The sequence below is a fragment of the Bufo bufo genome, chromosome 4, assembly GCF_905171765.1.
Source record: "Bufo bufo chromosome 4, aBufBuf1.1, whole genome shotgun sequence".
NCBI lineage: Eukaryota > Metazoa > Chordata > Amphibia > Anura > Bufonidae > Bufo > Bufo bufo.
This window is the reverse complement of record NC_053392.1, coordinates 181946702-181962774: the sequence shown is the minus strand read 5'-3', so window position 1 is coordinate 181962774 and position 16073 is coordinate 181946702. Positions and strand designations below refer to the sequence as shown.

At 42.6% G+C, this 16073-nt stretch overlaps 1 protein-coding gene across 2 annotated transcripts in view; it reads right to left on the bottom strand.

Moving 5' to 3' along the window:
* The window catches only part of MLF1 (myeloid leukemia factor 1), a 46586-nt gene that overhangs the window by 15407 nt on the left and 15106 nt on the right, over positions 1-16073 (bottom strand). Inside the window, exons 2-3 of one of the 2 annotated variants that reach the window (XM_040428150.1) lie at positions 9200-9356; positions 8163-8207 (exon numbers count right to left, since the gene is read on the bottom strand). In XM_040428150.1, coding sequence (XP_040284084.1) covers positions 8163-8207; positions 9200-9356 — 202 coding nt within the window. The remainder of the gene's footprint in view (positions 1-8162; positions 8208-9199; positions 9357-16073) is intronic. The other variant, XM_040428151.1, reaches the window with a different exon arrangement.

Below are 16073 nucleotides of genomic sequence, written 5' to 3'. Positions count from 1 at the left end.
CACACCACTTTGTCAGACAGGCGTAGAAAGGTTAGAAAAGTGAACACTTGATAAATTTGTAACCTCTTCCCGACCACCCTAATTTCCGTGGGGTGGTCGGGAAGGGGTTACAAAAAGACTATGACTTAATTGTGTTCAAACATGTTACATTACATGTTGATAATCCCATAATTATGCTCGTGAACTTTAAGAGTAGCTACAGTGTTTTGTAGCCTAAACGATTTTGTTGCATAAAGTATTTCCCAGTGAATGACTTTTACATGACTATCGTTGAACAATCTTGCATGTTAGGACACAGTTTCGCCCAGTCATCTCATTTTAACCATGCATCTAGAAATCGTTTATGTAGATCATACATACTATAAGTGCTGACTTAAAAGGAATCTGTCCCCATGCCATTCACTGAAAAACCAGGCACAATGTCTTGGAGCTGAATATAATGATACCTTTCACTTAGTCATCTGTTGCTTCATTCTGGAGAAAAAGTACTTTTCCTTAATATGTAAATGAACAGTTAAGTGTCCAGAGGGTGGGCCCAAGCTACTCTGTGCACCCCTGCTCCAGCTACTCCGTCTGTCAGACCATCCCCACTCCTTGTTGATGGACAGGGCCAGTTGAGTTGACTATGCAGGAACCTGGCCCTGTCCATCAAGAATTAGTCAGAGGACCTGGCAGGAGGAGAAAGGAGAAAGCAGGAAGAGTCCGAAGAGTGACTTGGGCCCGTCTCTGGTGCACTTAACTGATCATTTACATTGAAACAGTGGGCCACCACGTGAAAGGTCTCATTATATTCGACTGCGCTAGTCCTACAAGGCATTCTGTCTGGTTTGACAGTGAATTTCCTGGTGACAGACTCCCTTTAAGATTGTCTGACACACATTTAGAGCCCAGATGAATAATATACTGTATAATAATCATAATCTGAAGACCAGTCATATTTCTCTTAAGTCATAACTACAAGCCATGTTTCTAGGAGTATGGCTTAAGACATTTATGATATGAGCAGAGCAGACTAGAGAATGAAGGGCAGGAGCTGTTACTGTATTAACTTCATGCCTTATCAGAACAATTTTACGACAGGTCTTAATGTTATTACAATAACTTGCAAATACTGTCCTGTCAGCTTGGTTTGGCCAAACTAGTCCTAATGCAGGTCACAGATATTAGAGAGCCTTTGGTCAAACAAGAGTGAATGCATTCTTTTAATAGGGTTATACGCTTTTTAAATGGATGACCTATCCTCAGGATAGGTCATCAATATCAGATCAGCGGGGGGAAATCAGCCGTTTGCAGAGAAGCAGCGCATCAATATAAAAAATGCGGATAACCCCTTTAATAGAGAAAACATGTGCCTGCTAGATACCTGTGGCACCGCTTGTCTGAAAGGATATAAAGGACATGAATGTAAAAATCCAGCCCGTTGCATCCATGTTTCACACAAAAGCACTGTTTGTGGGACTGTATAGTACCTCATAGACATTACATTGTTTGAGGATGTCAACTACAACTTATATACTGTATAAAGCAGCTCAAGGGTAACCAGCCCTGAAAACCATGAGATACCAGTGATGTGAGGAAGGAGCTGGATGTATTCATGACGTGCAGGCTCCCCCTGCCCTCAAGCCACTGCCTGACAGCTTCCTCCCTATGCATAGTAAGGCCTCATCCACACGACTGTTGTGTGTTTTGCGGTCCGCAAATTGCGGATCCACAAAACACGGATGGTGTCCGTGTGCGTTCCGCAATATGTGGAACAGCACAGACAGCCATTGATATAACTGCCTATTCTTGTCCACAAAACGGACAAGAATAGGACAGGTAATATTTTTTTTTGCGGACCACGGAACGGAGCAACGGATGCGGACAGCACACGGAATGCTGTCCGCATCTTTTGCAGCCCCATTGAAGTGAAAACTGTGGCTCGGATGCGGACCAAAATAACGGTCGTGTGCATGAGGCCTATTAGGGAGACACACTCAACATGGCTGCGGTCTAACTTAGTAGGTAGTCATAAATGCGGCAACTGTGTAGCATGTAAGCACATTATGACCACGAAATCCTTCACCAGTTCAGTCACGGGCAGGGTGTACCCCATCTCACATTTTATTAACTGTAAATCCAGGGGAGTTATATATCGCATCCTCTGTGAATGTGGGTTGGAGTACATTGGCAAAACCATACGTGAATTCCGGAGGAAGATTGGTGAGCATCTGGGGGACATTGTACACAAAAGAGATACCCCGGTAGCCAAACATGTGCACACTGAGCACAACGGCAGAGCCCAGTTAAGGTTCATGGGCATTACCCTTGTCAAACCTCCTCCCAGAGGGGGAAATTGGGATAGGAATCTCCTCCAGTGTGAATCACGATGGATCTTTCATCTAAAAACAGCAGCCCTATATGGCATGAATGAAAGACTCAACTATACCTGTTTTATCTAAAACTGCTTATTGTTTGGCTAAATGCCATTGTCCTGTTTTGGCCATATATTATGTAGGTTACTATGGACGCACACACTGTGTGTCCCACGTGATTGCCTGATTACCCGTGTAGCTAGGCAACCACCTGTACCGCCTCTCCATATCCAGCGCAGTACCGCCCCTCCCACGTGATCCCGTCGTCGGCCTCTGACGTCTTGCGCAACGCCGTGCCTGGTTGACGCTCCCGCCTGACGTCACACGCCGAGGTCTATGGTGGGTGGCGTGTCTCTGGTGAGGCGCTACTATTTAAAGTCGACTGGTTATATGCATCACTGCGGCTGGTAGATTTTGTTGTTACTTCCCCCAATCATAGGGGATCTATTACACATAGGATTATTACATCCTCCTGACTGTATAGCATAGGACTTCCCCTCCTTTGCAACTTTGCACCCCATCATCTACGGGCATCAGATGCAAGCTTAAGTGCTTGATCCAGTGTTTTAGTCGCAGGCTACACACCTGCGGTTTTTCTCCGTCTTTTTCCACTTTTGTACCTACTCTCCTGAAGAGTCGACACGGACAGAAACGTGCCACGTCGGGAGGTCATCGGAATTTCTTTCACTGGCCATTTCATGAGACTTAGGGATCAGGTCCAAGGTAGGGACAGGTATCCGGACGGGGTCGCCCCTTTCGGGGCGGGTGCTCTGTATAGATAGGCAGTAGAAAAATAGCCCCCTCCCCAATTGGTAGGGTTAGGCTACATTCACACGTCCGTGGTGTGTTGCGGACCCGCAAATTGCGGGTTCGCAACACACCAGCCCGGCACCCCCATAGAAATGCCTATTCTTGTCCGCAAGCTAAGGACAAGAATAGGACATGCTCTATCTTTTTGCGGAGCTGCGGACCCAAAATCGGGGCCGCGCTCCGCAATTGCGGCTGCAGGCAGCACACTGTGTGCTGTCCGCATCCAATCGGTCCCCATAGAGAATGAATGGGTCCGCAGCCGTTCCGCAAAATTGCGGAACGGATGCGGACCCATTTTGCGGACGTGTGAATGGAGCCTTATACAGGGCCCAGATCTGCATCTACTATACAGATACCAAGTAAGATGGCGACTTCCCGTGCGGTGTACATTCAGTGTGTCTTGGATATCCTTCCTGGCTGATCCCACTGTCTACAAGGATCTGGTAAGACTGCTCACATCTTTCATTAGGTGGAGCAGGTTTGTTCATTCTACCAGCATTTAGGGTCCCATTCCTTGTCCTCTACTATATGTTTGTTTGTGTATCACAGTGGGTCACATAATTTTTTATTTGCAAGATAACATTAAAAGTTATGTTTTAATACAATGACACTCCCCCCTCTGGGGCCACTTTTTGCCTAATTGATATTGGAGTGCTTCTAAAGCCTAAACAGATTTAGAGCTTTTGTTCATTTTCTATTAGGGAGAAGGCTGCCGATCAGGTGGAGCCTGCACATCATGAATACCCCCAGCTTCTTCCTCACACCACTGGTTTAATGGGACAACAATTGAATTGTGAGCTGCTCCAAAAAAAAAAGGCCTGGGTAAAATCTGCGTGTTTGACAGTCCTGTCAACAGTGCTCAAAGATGGCGGCCTAATGCTGTGTCAAAGTCATATGTGGAAGCTGATGTATAATATTAACTAGTCACACTTGCGGGTCATGGGGTAAATGAAAAGGATACCTTGCATTTATTTGTATTTCTTTCCCTCACTTATATAGCGCTGACATATTCTGCAGCGCTTTACAGACATTAGCATCCCTTGCTGTCTGACTGTCACCCTTGCCACATCGGACACATATAACTGAAGTATGGCAGGCAGAACTGGAGGGACACCTGACACCAATGAGAAAATAGGTTGGGAGAATTTTCCTTAATTAACATAGGTGGTGACACTTCTAGGGTTGCATTCCAGATTTGTACGTTTTTAAATATCTAATGGGTTTATGGATGGTCATTTATGGGAAACTCGGTGATCAGTTGAGGAACAAATATATTCCTCCCATGTGTGATACAGCTGCATTTAATATTAAGACATACGGGTAGGTAAAAAATAGGCTGTCAACCATCTGCAAGCTTGTAGACCACCACAGACACAAAAGAGAAAGTCAGTACAATTTCTCTATACTGACAATGTCATGCTTTGCGCACACTATCAAAACACACTCACCATACGAGAAGGTCTAGAAACTTCCAGATGTCGGAAAATAAATGTCGATTGGTCAGCCTTTCTGCAGATAGTGTGCTCCAATACAAGAACTCCTCTAGACTATATCTAGTGCAGCAACAGTCTAATGGTAAGGGTTCATTCACATGACGGTAAGTGTTTTACGGATCCGCAAAACACAGGTACCAGCAGCCCTATTGTGGACAAAAATAGGACATGCTCTATCTTTTTTTTTGCGGGGCCGCAGAACGGAACACCGTATGCTGTACGCATCTTTTGTGGCCCCCTCGAAATGAATGGGTCCGCATCCATTCTGCAAAATTGCGGAATGGATGCAGACGCAGAAATACAATCGTGTGAATTGACCTTAATTGGCAGTGCCTGTGGAAAACCTTCATAAGTTATTTCTTATTCTCATTGTTCTGACTGTATTCTTTTATATCCGCACACTATATATTTGTATATTTGTAAAGTAGGTGTTGCAAAACTAAGATGATTTCAGGGAAGAACTTATAATAAGTGAGCACCCTAATTGCAAGGTGAGACATAGCGGATTTGCTGAGAAGTTCACACAGCAAGTCTGCAGCAAATGCCATCATAATACACGTTGACGGGTTTTTGAAAACACCATCCATACGTAACTGAACAATTCTGCATTGAAAAACGAGCAAACCGGCAGCATGCTCCTTATGGATCTCATCGTTTCAATGTATAGGGGTGGAATCTGCATATACAGATTTTGCAGTGATGTTACTCTAAATTTGCAGCAAGATCTGGAAAAAATCTGCTGAGTGTAGCCTTACCCTAATATATCAGAAAGTATACCTGTAAATGAAAGTGATGTAAAAAACAAACAAACAAACAAAAAAAAAAAACACTACAAAGTGTTTACATTCAGAGTACAGCAAGGCAGACCAGCCCACCATCATGGTGATATGGAGGAAAAGACAACATCTAGGTAAAGCCAGGCTTGATACATATACCCAATTTTAGGTACATGAAATGCCGTAATATAATATTCTATAGCAAGCAATCATACATGCAGTGTTACGGGGCAGGGGGTGTGCACCAACTGTACCAACTAACCGGTCTGACTTTGTGCTAACTCTCACAGCCGGTTCAGACCTGAGCGTTTTACAGCGCGTTCCTACGCGCTGTAAAACGCTCAACAAGGAGAAACCAATGCTTCACTATCAGCATGGTTCTCACCTGGGCGTTTTACAGCGCGTACGATCGCGAAGTTCAGGAGCTTCTTTGGGGCGTAGTGTCGCGCGTTCCCGTACATAGACTTCCGGGAACGCGCGACAATGGGCGTTCGCTTGTCTCCGCGGCGCGATTGTAAACGCCCGTACAATCGCGCATACAGAGCGTACGTTCAGTACGCTCTGGTGTGAACCCAGCGTAAGGCCCCTTTCACGCGAGCGAGTTTTCCGCGCGGGTGCAATGCGTGATGTGAACGCATAGCACCCGCACTGAATCCTGATCCATTTATTTCAATGGGTCTGTGTAAATGAGCGTTGTAATTCACGCAGCATGTTCTATATTCTGCGTTTTTCACGCAGTCCTGGCCCCATAGAAGTGAATGGGGCTTCACTGAAAAACGCATTGCATCTGGATGTACAGTACAGACCAAAAGTTTGGACACACCTTCTCATTCAAAGAGTTTTCTTTATTTTCATGACTATGAAAATTGTAGATTCACACTGAAGGCATCAAAACTATGAATTAACACATGTGGAATTATATACATAACAAACAAGTGTGAAACAACTGAAAATATGTCATATTCTAGGTTCTTCAAAGTAGCCACCTTTTGCTTTGATTACTGCTTTGCACACTCTTGGCATTCTCTTGATGAGCTTCAAGAGGTAGTCCCCTGAAATGGTTTTCACTTCACAGGTGTGCCCTGTCAGGTTTAATAAGTGGGATTTCTTGCCTTATAAATGGGGTTGGGACCATCAGTGGCGTTGAGGAGAAGTCAGGTGGATACACAGCTGATAGTCCTACTGAATAGACTGTTAGAATTTGTATTATGGCAAGAAAAAAGCAGCTAAGTAAATAAAAACGAGTGGCCATCATTACTTTAAGAAATGAAGGTCAGTCAGTCAGCCGAAAAATTGGGAAAACTTTGAAAGTAAGGGCTATTTGACCATGAAGGAGAGTGATGGGGTCCTACGCCAGATGACCTGGCCTCCACAGTCACCGGACCTGAACCCAATCGAGATGGTTTGGGGTGAGCTGGACCGCAGAGTGAAGGCAAAAGGGCCAACAAGTGCTAAGCATCTCTGGGAACTCCTTCAAGACTGTTGGAAGACCATTTCAGGGGACTACCTCTTGAAGCTCATCAAGAGAATGCCAAGAGTGTGCAAAGCAGTAATCAAGGCAACAGGTGGCTACTTTGAAGAACCTAGAATATGACATATTTTCAGTTGTTTCACACTTGTTTGTTATGTATATAATTCCACATGTGTTAATTCATAGTTTTGATGCCTTCATAGTCATGAAAATAAAGAAAACTCTTTGAATGAGAAGGTGTGTCCAAACTTTTGGTCTGTACTGTAAGTGTGGATGCAATGCGTTTTTCACTGATGATTGCTAAGAGATGTTGTTTGTAAACCTTCAGTTTTTTAACACGCACGTGAAAAACACATCAAAACGCATTGCACCTGCACGGAAAAAACTGAACAACTGAACGCAATCGCAGACAAAACTGACTGAACTTGCTTGCAAAATGGTGCAAGTTTCACTGTACACACCCTGAACGCATCCGGACCTAATCCGTCACGCTCGTGTGAAAGGGGCCTAAGGGCATTATCCTGGCAGACCCCTGATTTTCACTCTTTAACCCCCTATACAGGGTTCTGGTCTTTGCTACAGGGGAGCCATCAGGTCAAAATCTCTTTAGATAGTCCCGGTGTAGTTAGCGGCTGACCGACAGGGTCAGAAACATGAATGCACAGCACCAAGGGGTCAGGCAATATACATAGTCCAATAACAGGTTGAAGTCAGGGCAACAATTCAGAGAAAAAAGTCCAAGGTCAGGGCAGATGGCAATGGGGCAATACAGGAAACAGGCTAAGGTCAGGGCAGGCAGCTAGGAGTCAGTTATCAGGCTGGAGTTCGGTACACTGATAGTCAGACAGAGAATAACACCATTGCTGGTAACTAGAGACTAGTGAGACCAGCTATTGGCTGGGGAAGGTTTGGATGGTTTGGAGGTGCATGCACTGGCCTTTTAAGAGGCAGAGGGTGCGCCCTATCATGACAAGACACGCAGGCCGTGGCTTGCAGAGGAAGTTGTCAGCCTGAGCCAGCACTGCAGGAACAGGAATAGTGCGGCACCCATGCCAGCAGGAGGAACCTGGCAGCGATGGACACGGTTCACAATGATGTTCATTTACTGAAAATACGAAGGTCATTGTCAGCTTATGATGACGACTACTAATGAAAAAGCAAATTAGCATCTAATACTGCAAATTCAAGCCCATTGTTAGAGAAAAAGTCCATGCCTTCAAACGGGATCGCAAATCAGAGCCAGAGATAGATTACTGACCATACTGGAAAAGGGAGCACTGGGCATATGACACAGACTTGAGGCCTGAAAGAAAAGTAGTCGTTGTGATGAGACATTTACCCCATAACGTACTTTAAATTAGATGTAAATTTATATACACAGGTCTGTATAATGATACGAGCACTCTTATGTGAAGATGACATTGGGTGGTGGAATGATTTCAGCATGTAAAGTCATCGTATTACTGGGTGCATGACACACTGCCTTATAGAAAATCTAAGAATTCTAGAATTTTATAAGTTTACTTATTTTTGGCTCTATTGGGTAACTGCATAAAATAATTGCTGAATATAAAAGAAAAGTTTTCCACGTGTATATAAACTGTGATTTAGGGTCCCGCATGACGGGAATATATTTGGCAGCTTTTCCTTCTGACCTGCAGATGACTGCTTTCTCTAAGGCTCATATATTGAGCTGCTGATATCGGAGTTCAGGTTTCAGTGCGTGAGCTTGGCTGGACTCCATCGACCCCTGCGGTGTCTTTATTCTTGGTGTAACGTTCCAGGGGCTTCATACAGTACTGTCTTTGTGATTAACCTCTTGCTTGCCGCACGGTCTTGTCTACCGGCCTTTTTATGATAGAAATCCATGCAAGTCAAGCAGGGGGCTGGTTTTAGAGAACGGAGTTGACATTCTATATATAGCTGATGGAAGAATGCCAAGCTTGCTTTTATCAGATACACAGCGAGCGGTATAGGAACTGACATCTGTCGCAGGGGCTCAACAGTACTAAACTGGTACATCAGTGCCTGTAAGTGTAATTATGGGACTCACTAGGTAGCTGTGACCGTTAATAGGGCAGTATTACTGAGCGTTACACTATAATAGGAACAGTGCTGCAGGGGAACAGCTGTGGATCATATCATAGGTGAAGAGAAGTTAAAACCCGGGCAGTAACGGCTGGTACTACAGCACCAGCACCTAAGCTAACAATCACTTCTTTGAAATGAATCCGACTATAAAATCTCAGCTGATGACAGCAGTGTGAACTGAGGCATTACTTGGAAAGCACTTACCCTGTGATCTTCTCTCAGAGCCACCTGGGAACCTTGCTGCCCTCTCCGGCCGTGAGATCTGCCATCTGTGATACTGAAGAAGGGATCCCGGCCAAAAGGATCAGAGAAACTTCTCATCATCTGTCTCACATGTTCTTGGTGGGCAGTGAATGGATCCCTATGAAAACAGCAGTATTAGCAGCAGCTGCCATATGCAACCTGCATAATACATATATAATTTATAATGAATATTTCATGTTTTATTAAGAAATCATTTCTACCCACATAGAGATATAGATCCTAGATGGGACAAACCCAGGCACTCAGCATATACACAGATATAATCCAAAAACGTATATCCAAAAATGTATCTTTATTGAAATCAATAAAACAAATAAATAGATGCATAACTTGGCAAAGACAAACACAACCACATGGAGAGTGCACAAAACACGTTGGGACATCAAGTTATAGCATTGCAAGTGATGGAAAAGGTGGGATGGAAAAACAAGTATAAATAAGTACAAAATCAAACCATGTCGCTCCCCCACCTAGATAAAAAAACTTGATTCACAACATATACCTAATACAGACCCGGCTGGTGGCACCTCCAAGAAACCCCGACACGTTTTTTGCGTCAGCTTCCTCAGGGGGAGCTCCGGGGTCTCTAGGAGGTGCCACCAGCCGGGTCTGTATTAGGTATATGTTGTGAATCAAGTTTTTTTATCTAGGTGGGGGAGCCACATGGTTTGATTTTGTACTTATTTATACTTGTTTATCCATCCCACCTTTTCCATTACTTGCAATGCTATAACTTGATGTCCCGACGTGTTTTGTGCACTCTCCATGTGGTTGTCTTTGCCAAGTTATGCATCTATTTATTTGTTTTATTGATTTCTTAAATTTTTGTATTATACCTGTGTATATGCTGAGTGCCAGGGTTTTTCCAATCTAGGAGCTATTCATTTTTGACATTTCCGTTATACTTGTGTTGTACAGCGTATTCCGGTTTTGTGTTTTATTGTTCATTGGTATCTCCCACATAGAGATTTGGAAGAAGCAACTAAAGTTATGACAATTATAAGGAAAATAACAGTAATGATACTAAATGCTAAAATAGAGGAAATGCTGCTGATCTGATCCTAAGAGAAAGTCATCAATATCGAAGTCCCAGGAAACCCTTTAGAAACCTAGGACCACAAGCCAACAGGGCTAACCAATGATTCGTCCAGCTTTTTTTTGGCGATTGCTCCATTCCCCTTAAAACACACAAATGGTGGAGGTCTGTTCTTGAGCCTAAAGACCAAATGGTACATGAGCAAGCAATCTGGTGCTTCAAAAATAACGAGCATCAACAGTCAGGAAACCCTCAGCCAAGTAGCTCATTCATAACCTCAGACATCATCCTACATATGTATTAATTCATATATTAAGATACAATATGTAGTCAGCCAGCTAGGTATGTGTTCTGATTCTGTGTCCTTCACTAAGGAGATAAATAGGAATTGCCTATTGGTTGCTGTCATGTAGAGCACAATTTGCACAGCAAGCTGAAAAATGGGACCATCCGTAAAGAGAATGGACATGTTATAACGATACGGTGCACAATAATACAATCCAGGAAGCCACTTTTTATAGGTCACATCAGGGGTGGGATTCAAATCTCTAATAACAGGTTCCCTACTCAACGGCGAACACGCGGCGTCACAACACATGTTTACATATACAAACCGGATTCCAAAAAAGTTGGGACACTAAACAAATTGTGAATAAAAACTGAATGCAATGATGTGGAGATGGCAAATGTCAATATTTTATTTGTAATAGAACGTAGATGACAGATCAAACGTTTAATCCGAGTAAATGTATCATTTTAAAGGAAAAATACGTTGATTCCAATTTTCACGGTGTCAACAAATCCCCAAAAAGTTGGGACAAGTAGCAATAAGAGGCTGGAAAAAGTAAATTTGAGCATAACGAAGAGCTGGAAGACCAATTAACACTAATTAGGTCAATTGGCAACATGATTGGGTATAAAAAGAGCTTCTCAGAGTGGCAGTGTCTCTCAGAAGCCAAGATGGGTAGAGGATCACCGATTCCCACAATGTTGCGCAGAAAGATAGTGGAGCAATATCAGAAAGGTGTTACCCAGCGAAAAATTGCAAAGACTTTGCATCTATCATCATCAACTGTGCATAACATCATCCGAAGATTCAGAGAATCTGCAACAATCTCTGTGCGTAAGGGTCAAGGCCGTAAAACCATACTGGATGCCCGTGATCTCCGGGCCCTTAAATGACACTGCACCACAAACAGGAATGCTACTGTAAAGGAAATCACAGAATGGGCTCAGGAATACTTCCAGAAACCATTGTCAGTGAACACAATCCACCGTGCCATCCGCCGTTGCCAACTGAAATACAGTGCAAAGAAGAAGCCATTTCTAAGCAAGATCCACAAGCTCAGGCGTTTTCACTGGGCCAGGGATCATTTAAAATGGAGTGTGGCAAAATGGAAGACTGTTCTGTGGTCAGTCGAGTCACGATTCGAAGTTCTTTTTGGAAATCTGGGACGCCATGTCATCCGGACCAAAGAGGACAAGGACAACCCAAGTTGTTATCAACACTCAGTTCAGAAGCCTGCATCTCTGATGGTATGGGGTTGCATGAGTGCGTGTGGCATGGGCAGCTTGCATGTCTGGAAAGGCACCATCAATGCAGAAAAATATATTCAGGTTCTAGAACAACATATGCTCCCATCCAGATGTCATCTCTTTCAGGGAAGACCCTGCATTTTTCAACAAGATAATGCCAGACCACATTCTGCATCAATCACAACATCATGGCTGCGTAGGAGAAGGATCCGGGTACTGAAATGGCCAGTCTGCAGTCCAGATCTTTCACCTATAGAGAACATTTGGCGCATCATAAAGAGGAAGGTGCAACAAAGAAGGCACAAGACGATTGAACAGTTAGAGGCCTGTATTAGACAAGAATGGGAGAGCATTCCTATTTCTAAACTTGAGAAACTGGTCTTCTCGGTCCCCAGACGTCTGTTGAGTGTTGTAAGAAGAAGGGGAGATGCCACACAGTGGTGAAAATGGCCTTGTCCCAACTTTTTTGGGATTTGTTGACACCATGAAATTCTGATTCAACATATTTTTCCCTTAAAATGGTACATTTTCTCAGTTTAAACTTTTGTTCCGTGATTTATGTTCTATTCTGAATAAAATATTAGAAGTTGGCACCTCCACATCATTGCATTCAGTTTTTATTCACGATTTGTATAGTGTCCCAACTTTTTTGGAATCCGGTTTGTACATACAAAATATATATGCAACACACATACACATAAATACACTATATACATGGTGCAAATACATAAATACACCATATATACAACTAAGGAGCTAAACTATCAGTGGCACCAGAGCACCGGATCGGGACTCAGCCGGTAAAACGGTTCTCCGATCCAGTTATAATTTTAACAACCAGATCTGGAGAACTGGAGGGAACTGGCTGAATCCCATGCCTGGGTCACATATTCCCTGCTTTGTTCTAACTGGATCTGATGCCTGCACAAGATGTATGGTTCTCACATGGCCTAGACTCCTCATGGACACGACCATATAACAGATCTCTGAAGTGTGGATCTGTACTTCTGTGCCCCTAGAATGGCTTCATATTGTACATCTCAGTGCCTTATTTGCAAAAAATAAAAATAAAAGCGTTATCTGGTTCCTAAAATAATATAAAATCAGCTGTCAATGCCCTGAAATAACAAAGAAAAAATAATACACACCTCTTCAGTCCCCCACCGATCCAGCGCAGATACTCAAACGGTCTGCCTGGTGTTTGTATACAAGCAGCCAGCACATGACTGTTGCAGCCAATCACTGGCCTCAGTGGTGATATGCTGTACTACTGGCATCCCCACTCAGGATGTGCCACTGGATGCTAATATTATGGTGGCACATCCTGAGGGGTGTACTGTGGACCTGTACGGACTCTGTATGTGCCCCTGTATCGTGTCCATCTCTTAGATGGATAGCAAAAATATTTGTACTAATAAAGTTTCAAAAAGAAAAAAGTGAGAATTGGCCCTTGACTTTGTTTGGACAACAGATTTGTGGTCGAAATCTCTGCACCTGATATAGCTGTTCCATAATCCTGAATGGGGGTGTTTCTACAGCATACGTGTGTAGTTTTTAAAAATCTCAATCAGATATGGCGGTCAGATTTTTTTAGAAATGTCTGCAACAAATCTGCAGTGTGTGAACATGGCCTATGACCAATGAGATAAATATCCCTGGAAATCACAGACGCATGAAAATACTAAATAAACATGTGGCGGCTATAAATGATATTACCAAGTTGCTTTTCTCAGACGTGATAATTAAAGAATTGTGACAAATATATTTTTAGCAGGTGCAGACTCCTAGCTCCAAGAACCTGTGACAAATGTGTCCAGACATGAAATCTGGTTTATTTTAACCACCTCAGCTCCCCTAGCTTAAACCCCCTTAATAACCAGACCACTTTTTACAATTCTGCACTACACTACTTTCATGGCTTATTGCTCGGTCATACAACTTACCACCCAAATGAATTTTACCTCCTTTTCTTCTCACTAATAGAGCTTTAATTTGGTGGTATTTCATTGCTGCTGACATTTTAACTTTTTTTGATATTAATCAAAATTGACCGAAATTTTTGCAAAAAAATGACATTTTTCACTTTCTGTTGTAAAATTTTTCAAATAAAACTACATTTCTATATAAATTTTTCTCAAAATTTATTTTTCTACATGTCTTTGATAAAAAAAAGTGCAATAAGTGTATATTTATTGGTTTGGGTAAAAGTTATAGCGTTTACAAACTATGGTGCAAAAATGTGAATTTACGCACTTTGACTTTCTGAGGACCTGTCATGTTTCCTGAGGTTCTACAATGCCCAGACAGTAGAAACACCCCACAAATGACCCCATTTTGGAAAGTAGACACCCTAAGGTATTCGCTGATGGGCATAGTGAGTTCATGGAAGTTTTTATTTTTTGTCACAAGTTAGCGGAAAATTATTTTTTATTATTATTTTTTTCTTACAAAGTCTCATATTCCACTAACTTGTGACAAAAAATAAAATTTTACATGAACTCACCATACCCCTCACGGAATACCTTGGGGTGTCTTCTTTCCAAAATAGGGTCACGTGTGGGGTATTTATACTGCCCTTGCATTTTAGGGGCCCTAAAGTGTGAGAAGTAGTTTGGAATCCAAATGCGTAAAAATGCCCTGTGAAATCCTAAAAGTACTCATTGGAATTTGGACCCCTTTACGCACCTAGGCTGCAAAAAAGTGTCACACATGTGGTATCGCCGTACTCAGGAGAAGTAAGGCAATGTGTTTTGAGGTGTATTTTTACATATACCCATGCTGGGTGAGATAAATATCTCTGTAAAAGACAACTTTTCCCATTTTTTTTATACAAGGTTGTCATTTTACAGAGATATTTCTCACACACAGTATGGGTATATGTAAAAATACACCCCAAAACACATTGCCCTACTTCTCCTGAGTACGGCGATACCACATCTGTGACACTTTTTTTCAGCCTAGGTGCGCAAAGGGGCCCAAATTCCAATTCCAACCCCATTTTGGAAAGAAGACACCCCAAGGTATTCCGGGAGGGGAATGGCGAGTTCATAGAAGTTTTTTTTTATTTTTTGCACAAGTTAGCGAAAAAATTATTATTATTTTTTTTCTCACAAAGTCTCCCTTTCCGCTAACTTGTGACAAAAAGTTCAATCTGTCATGGACTCAATATGCCCCTCAGCGAATACCTTGGGATGTCTACTTTCCGAAATGGGGTCATTTGTGGGGTGTGTTTACTGTTCTGGCATTTTGGGCGGGGCTACATTGTGAGCAACCCTGTAAAGCCTAAAGGTACTCGTTGGACTTTCGGCCCCTTTACGCACCTAGGCTGCAAAAAAGTGTCACACAAGTGGTATCACCGTACTCAGGAGAAGTAGGGCAATGTGTTTTGGGGTGTATTTTTACATATACCCATGCTGGGTGAGAGAAATATCTCTGTAAATTGACAACTTTGTATAAAAAAAATTAAAAAGTTGTCATTTACAGAGATATTTCTCACACACAGTATGGGTATATGTAAAAATACACCCCAAAACACATTGCCCTACTTCTCCTGAGTACGGTGATACCACATATGTGACACTTTTTTTCAGCCTAGGTGCGCAAAGGGGCCCAAATTCCAATGAGTACTTTTAGGATTTCACAGGGCATTTTTTACGCATTTGGATTCCAAACTACTTCTCACGCTTTAGGGCCCCTAAAATACCAGGGCAGTATAAATACCCCACAAGTGACCCCATTTTGGAAAGAAGACACCCCAAGGTATTCTGTGAGGGGCATGGCGAGTTCCTCGAATATTTTTTTTTTGCCACAAGTTAGCGGAAAATGATATATTATTTTTTTTTTCTCTTACAAAGTCTCATATTCCACTAACTTGTGACAAAAAATAAAATTTTACATGAACTCGCCATGCCCCTCACAAAATACCTTGGGGTGTCTTCTTTCCAAAATGGGGTCACATGTGGGGTATTTATACTGCCCTGGCATTTTAGGGGCCCTAAAGCGTGAGAAGAAGTCTGGAATATAAATGTCTAAAAAATTTTTACGCATTTAGATTCCGTGAGGGGTATGGTGAGTTCATGTGAGAATTTATTTTTTGTCACAAAATAGTGGAATATGAGACTTTGTAAGAAAAAAAAAATAATCTATTTCCGCTAAATTGTGCCAAAAAAAAAAAATCTTCTATGAACTCGCCATGCCCCTCAAAAGTGATCTTTATAGCGCCACAGCGATTTTACGGTGTTT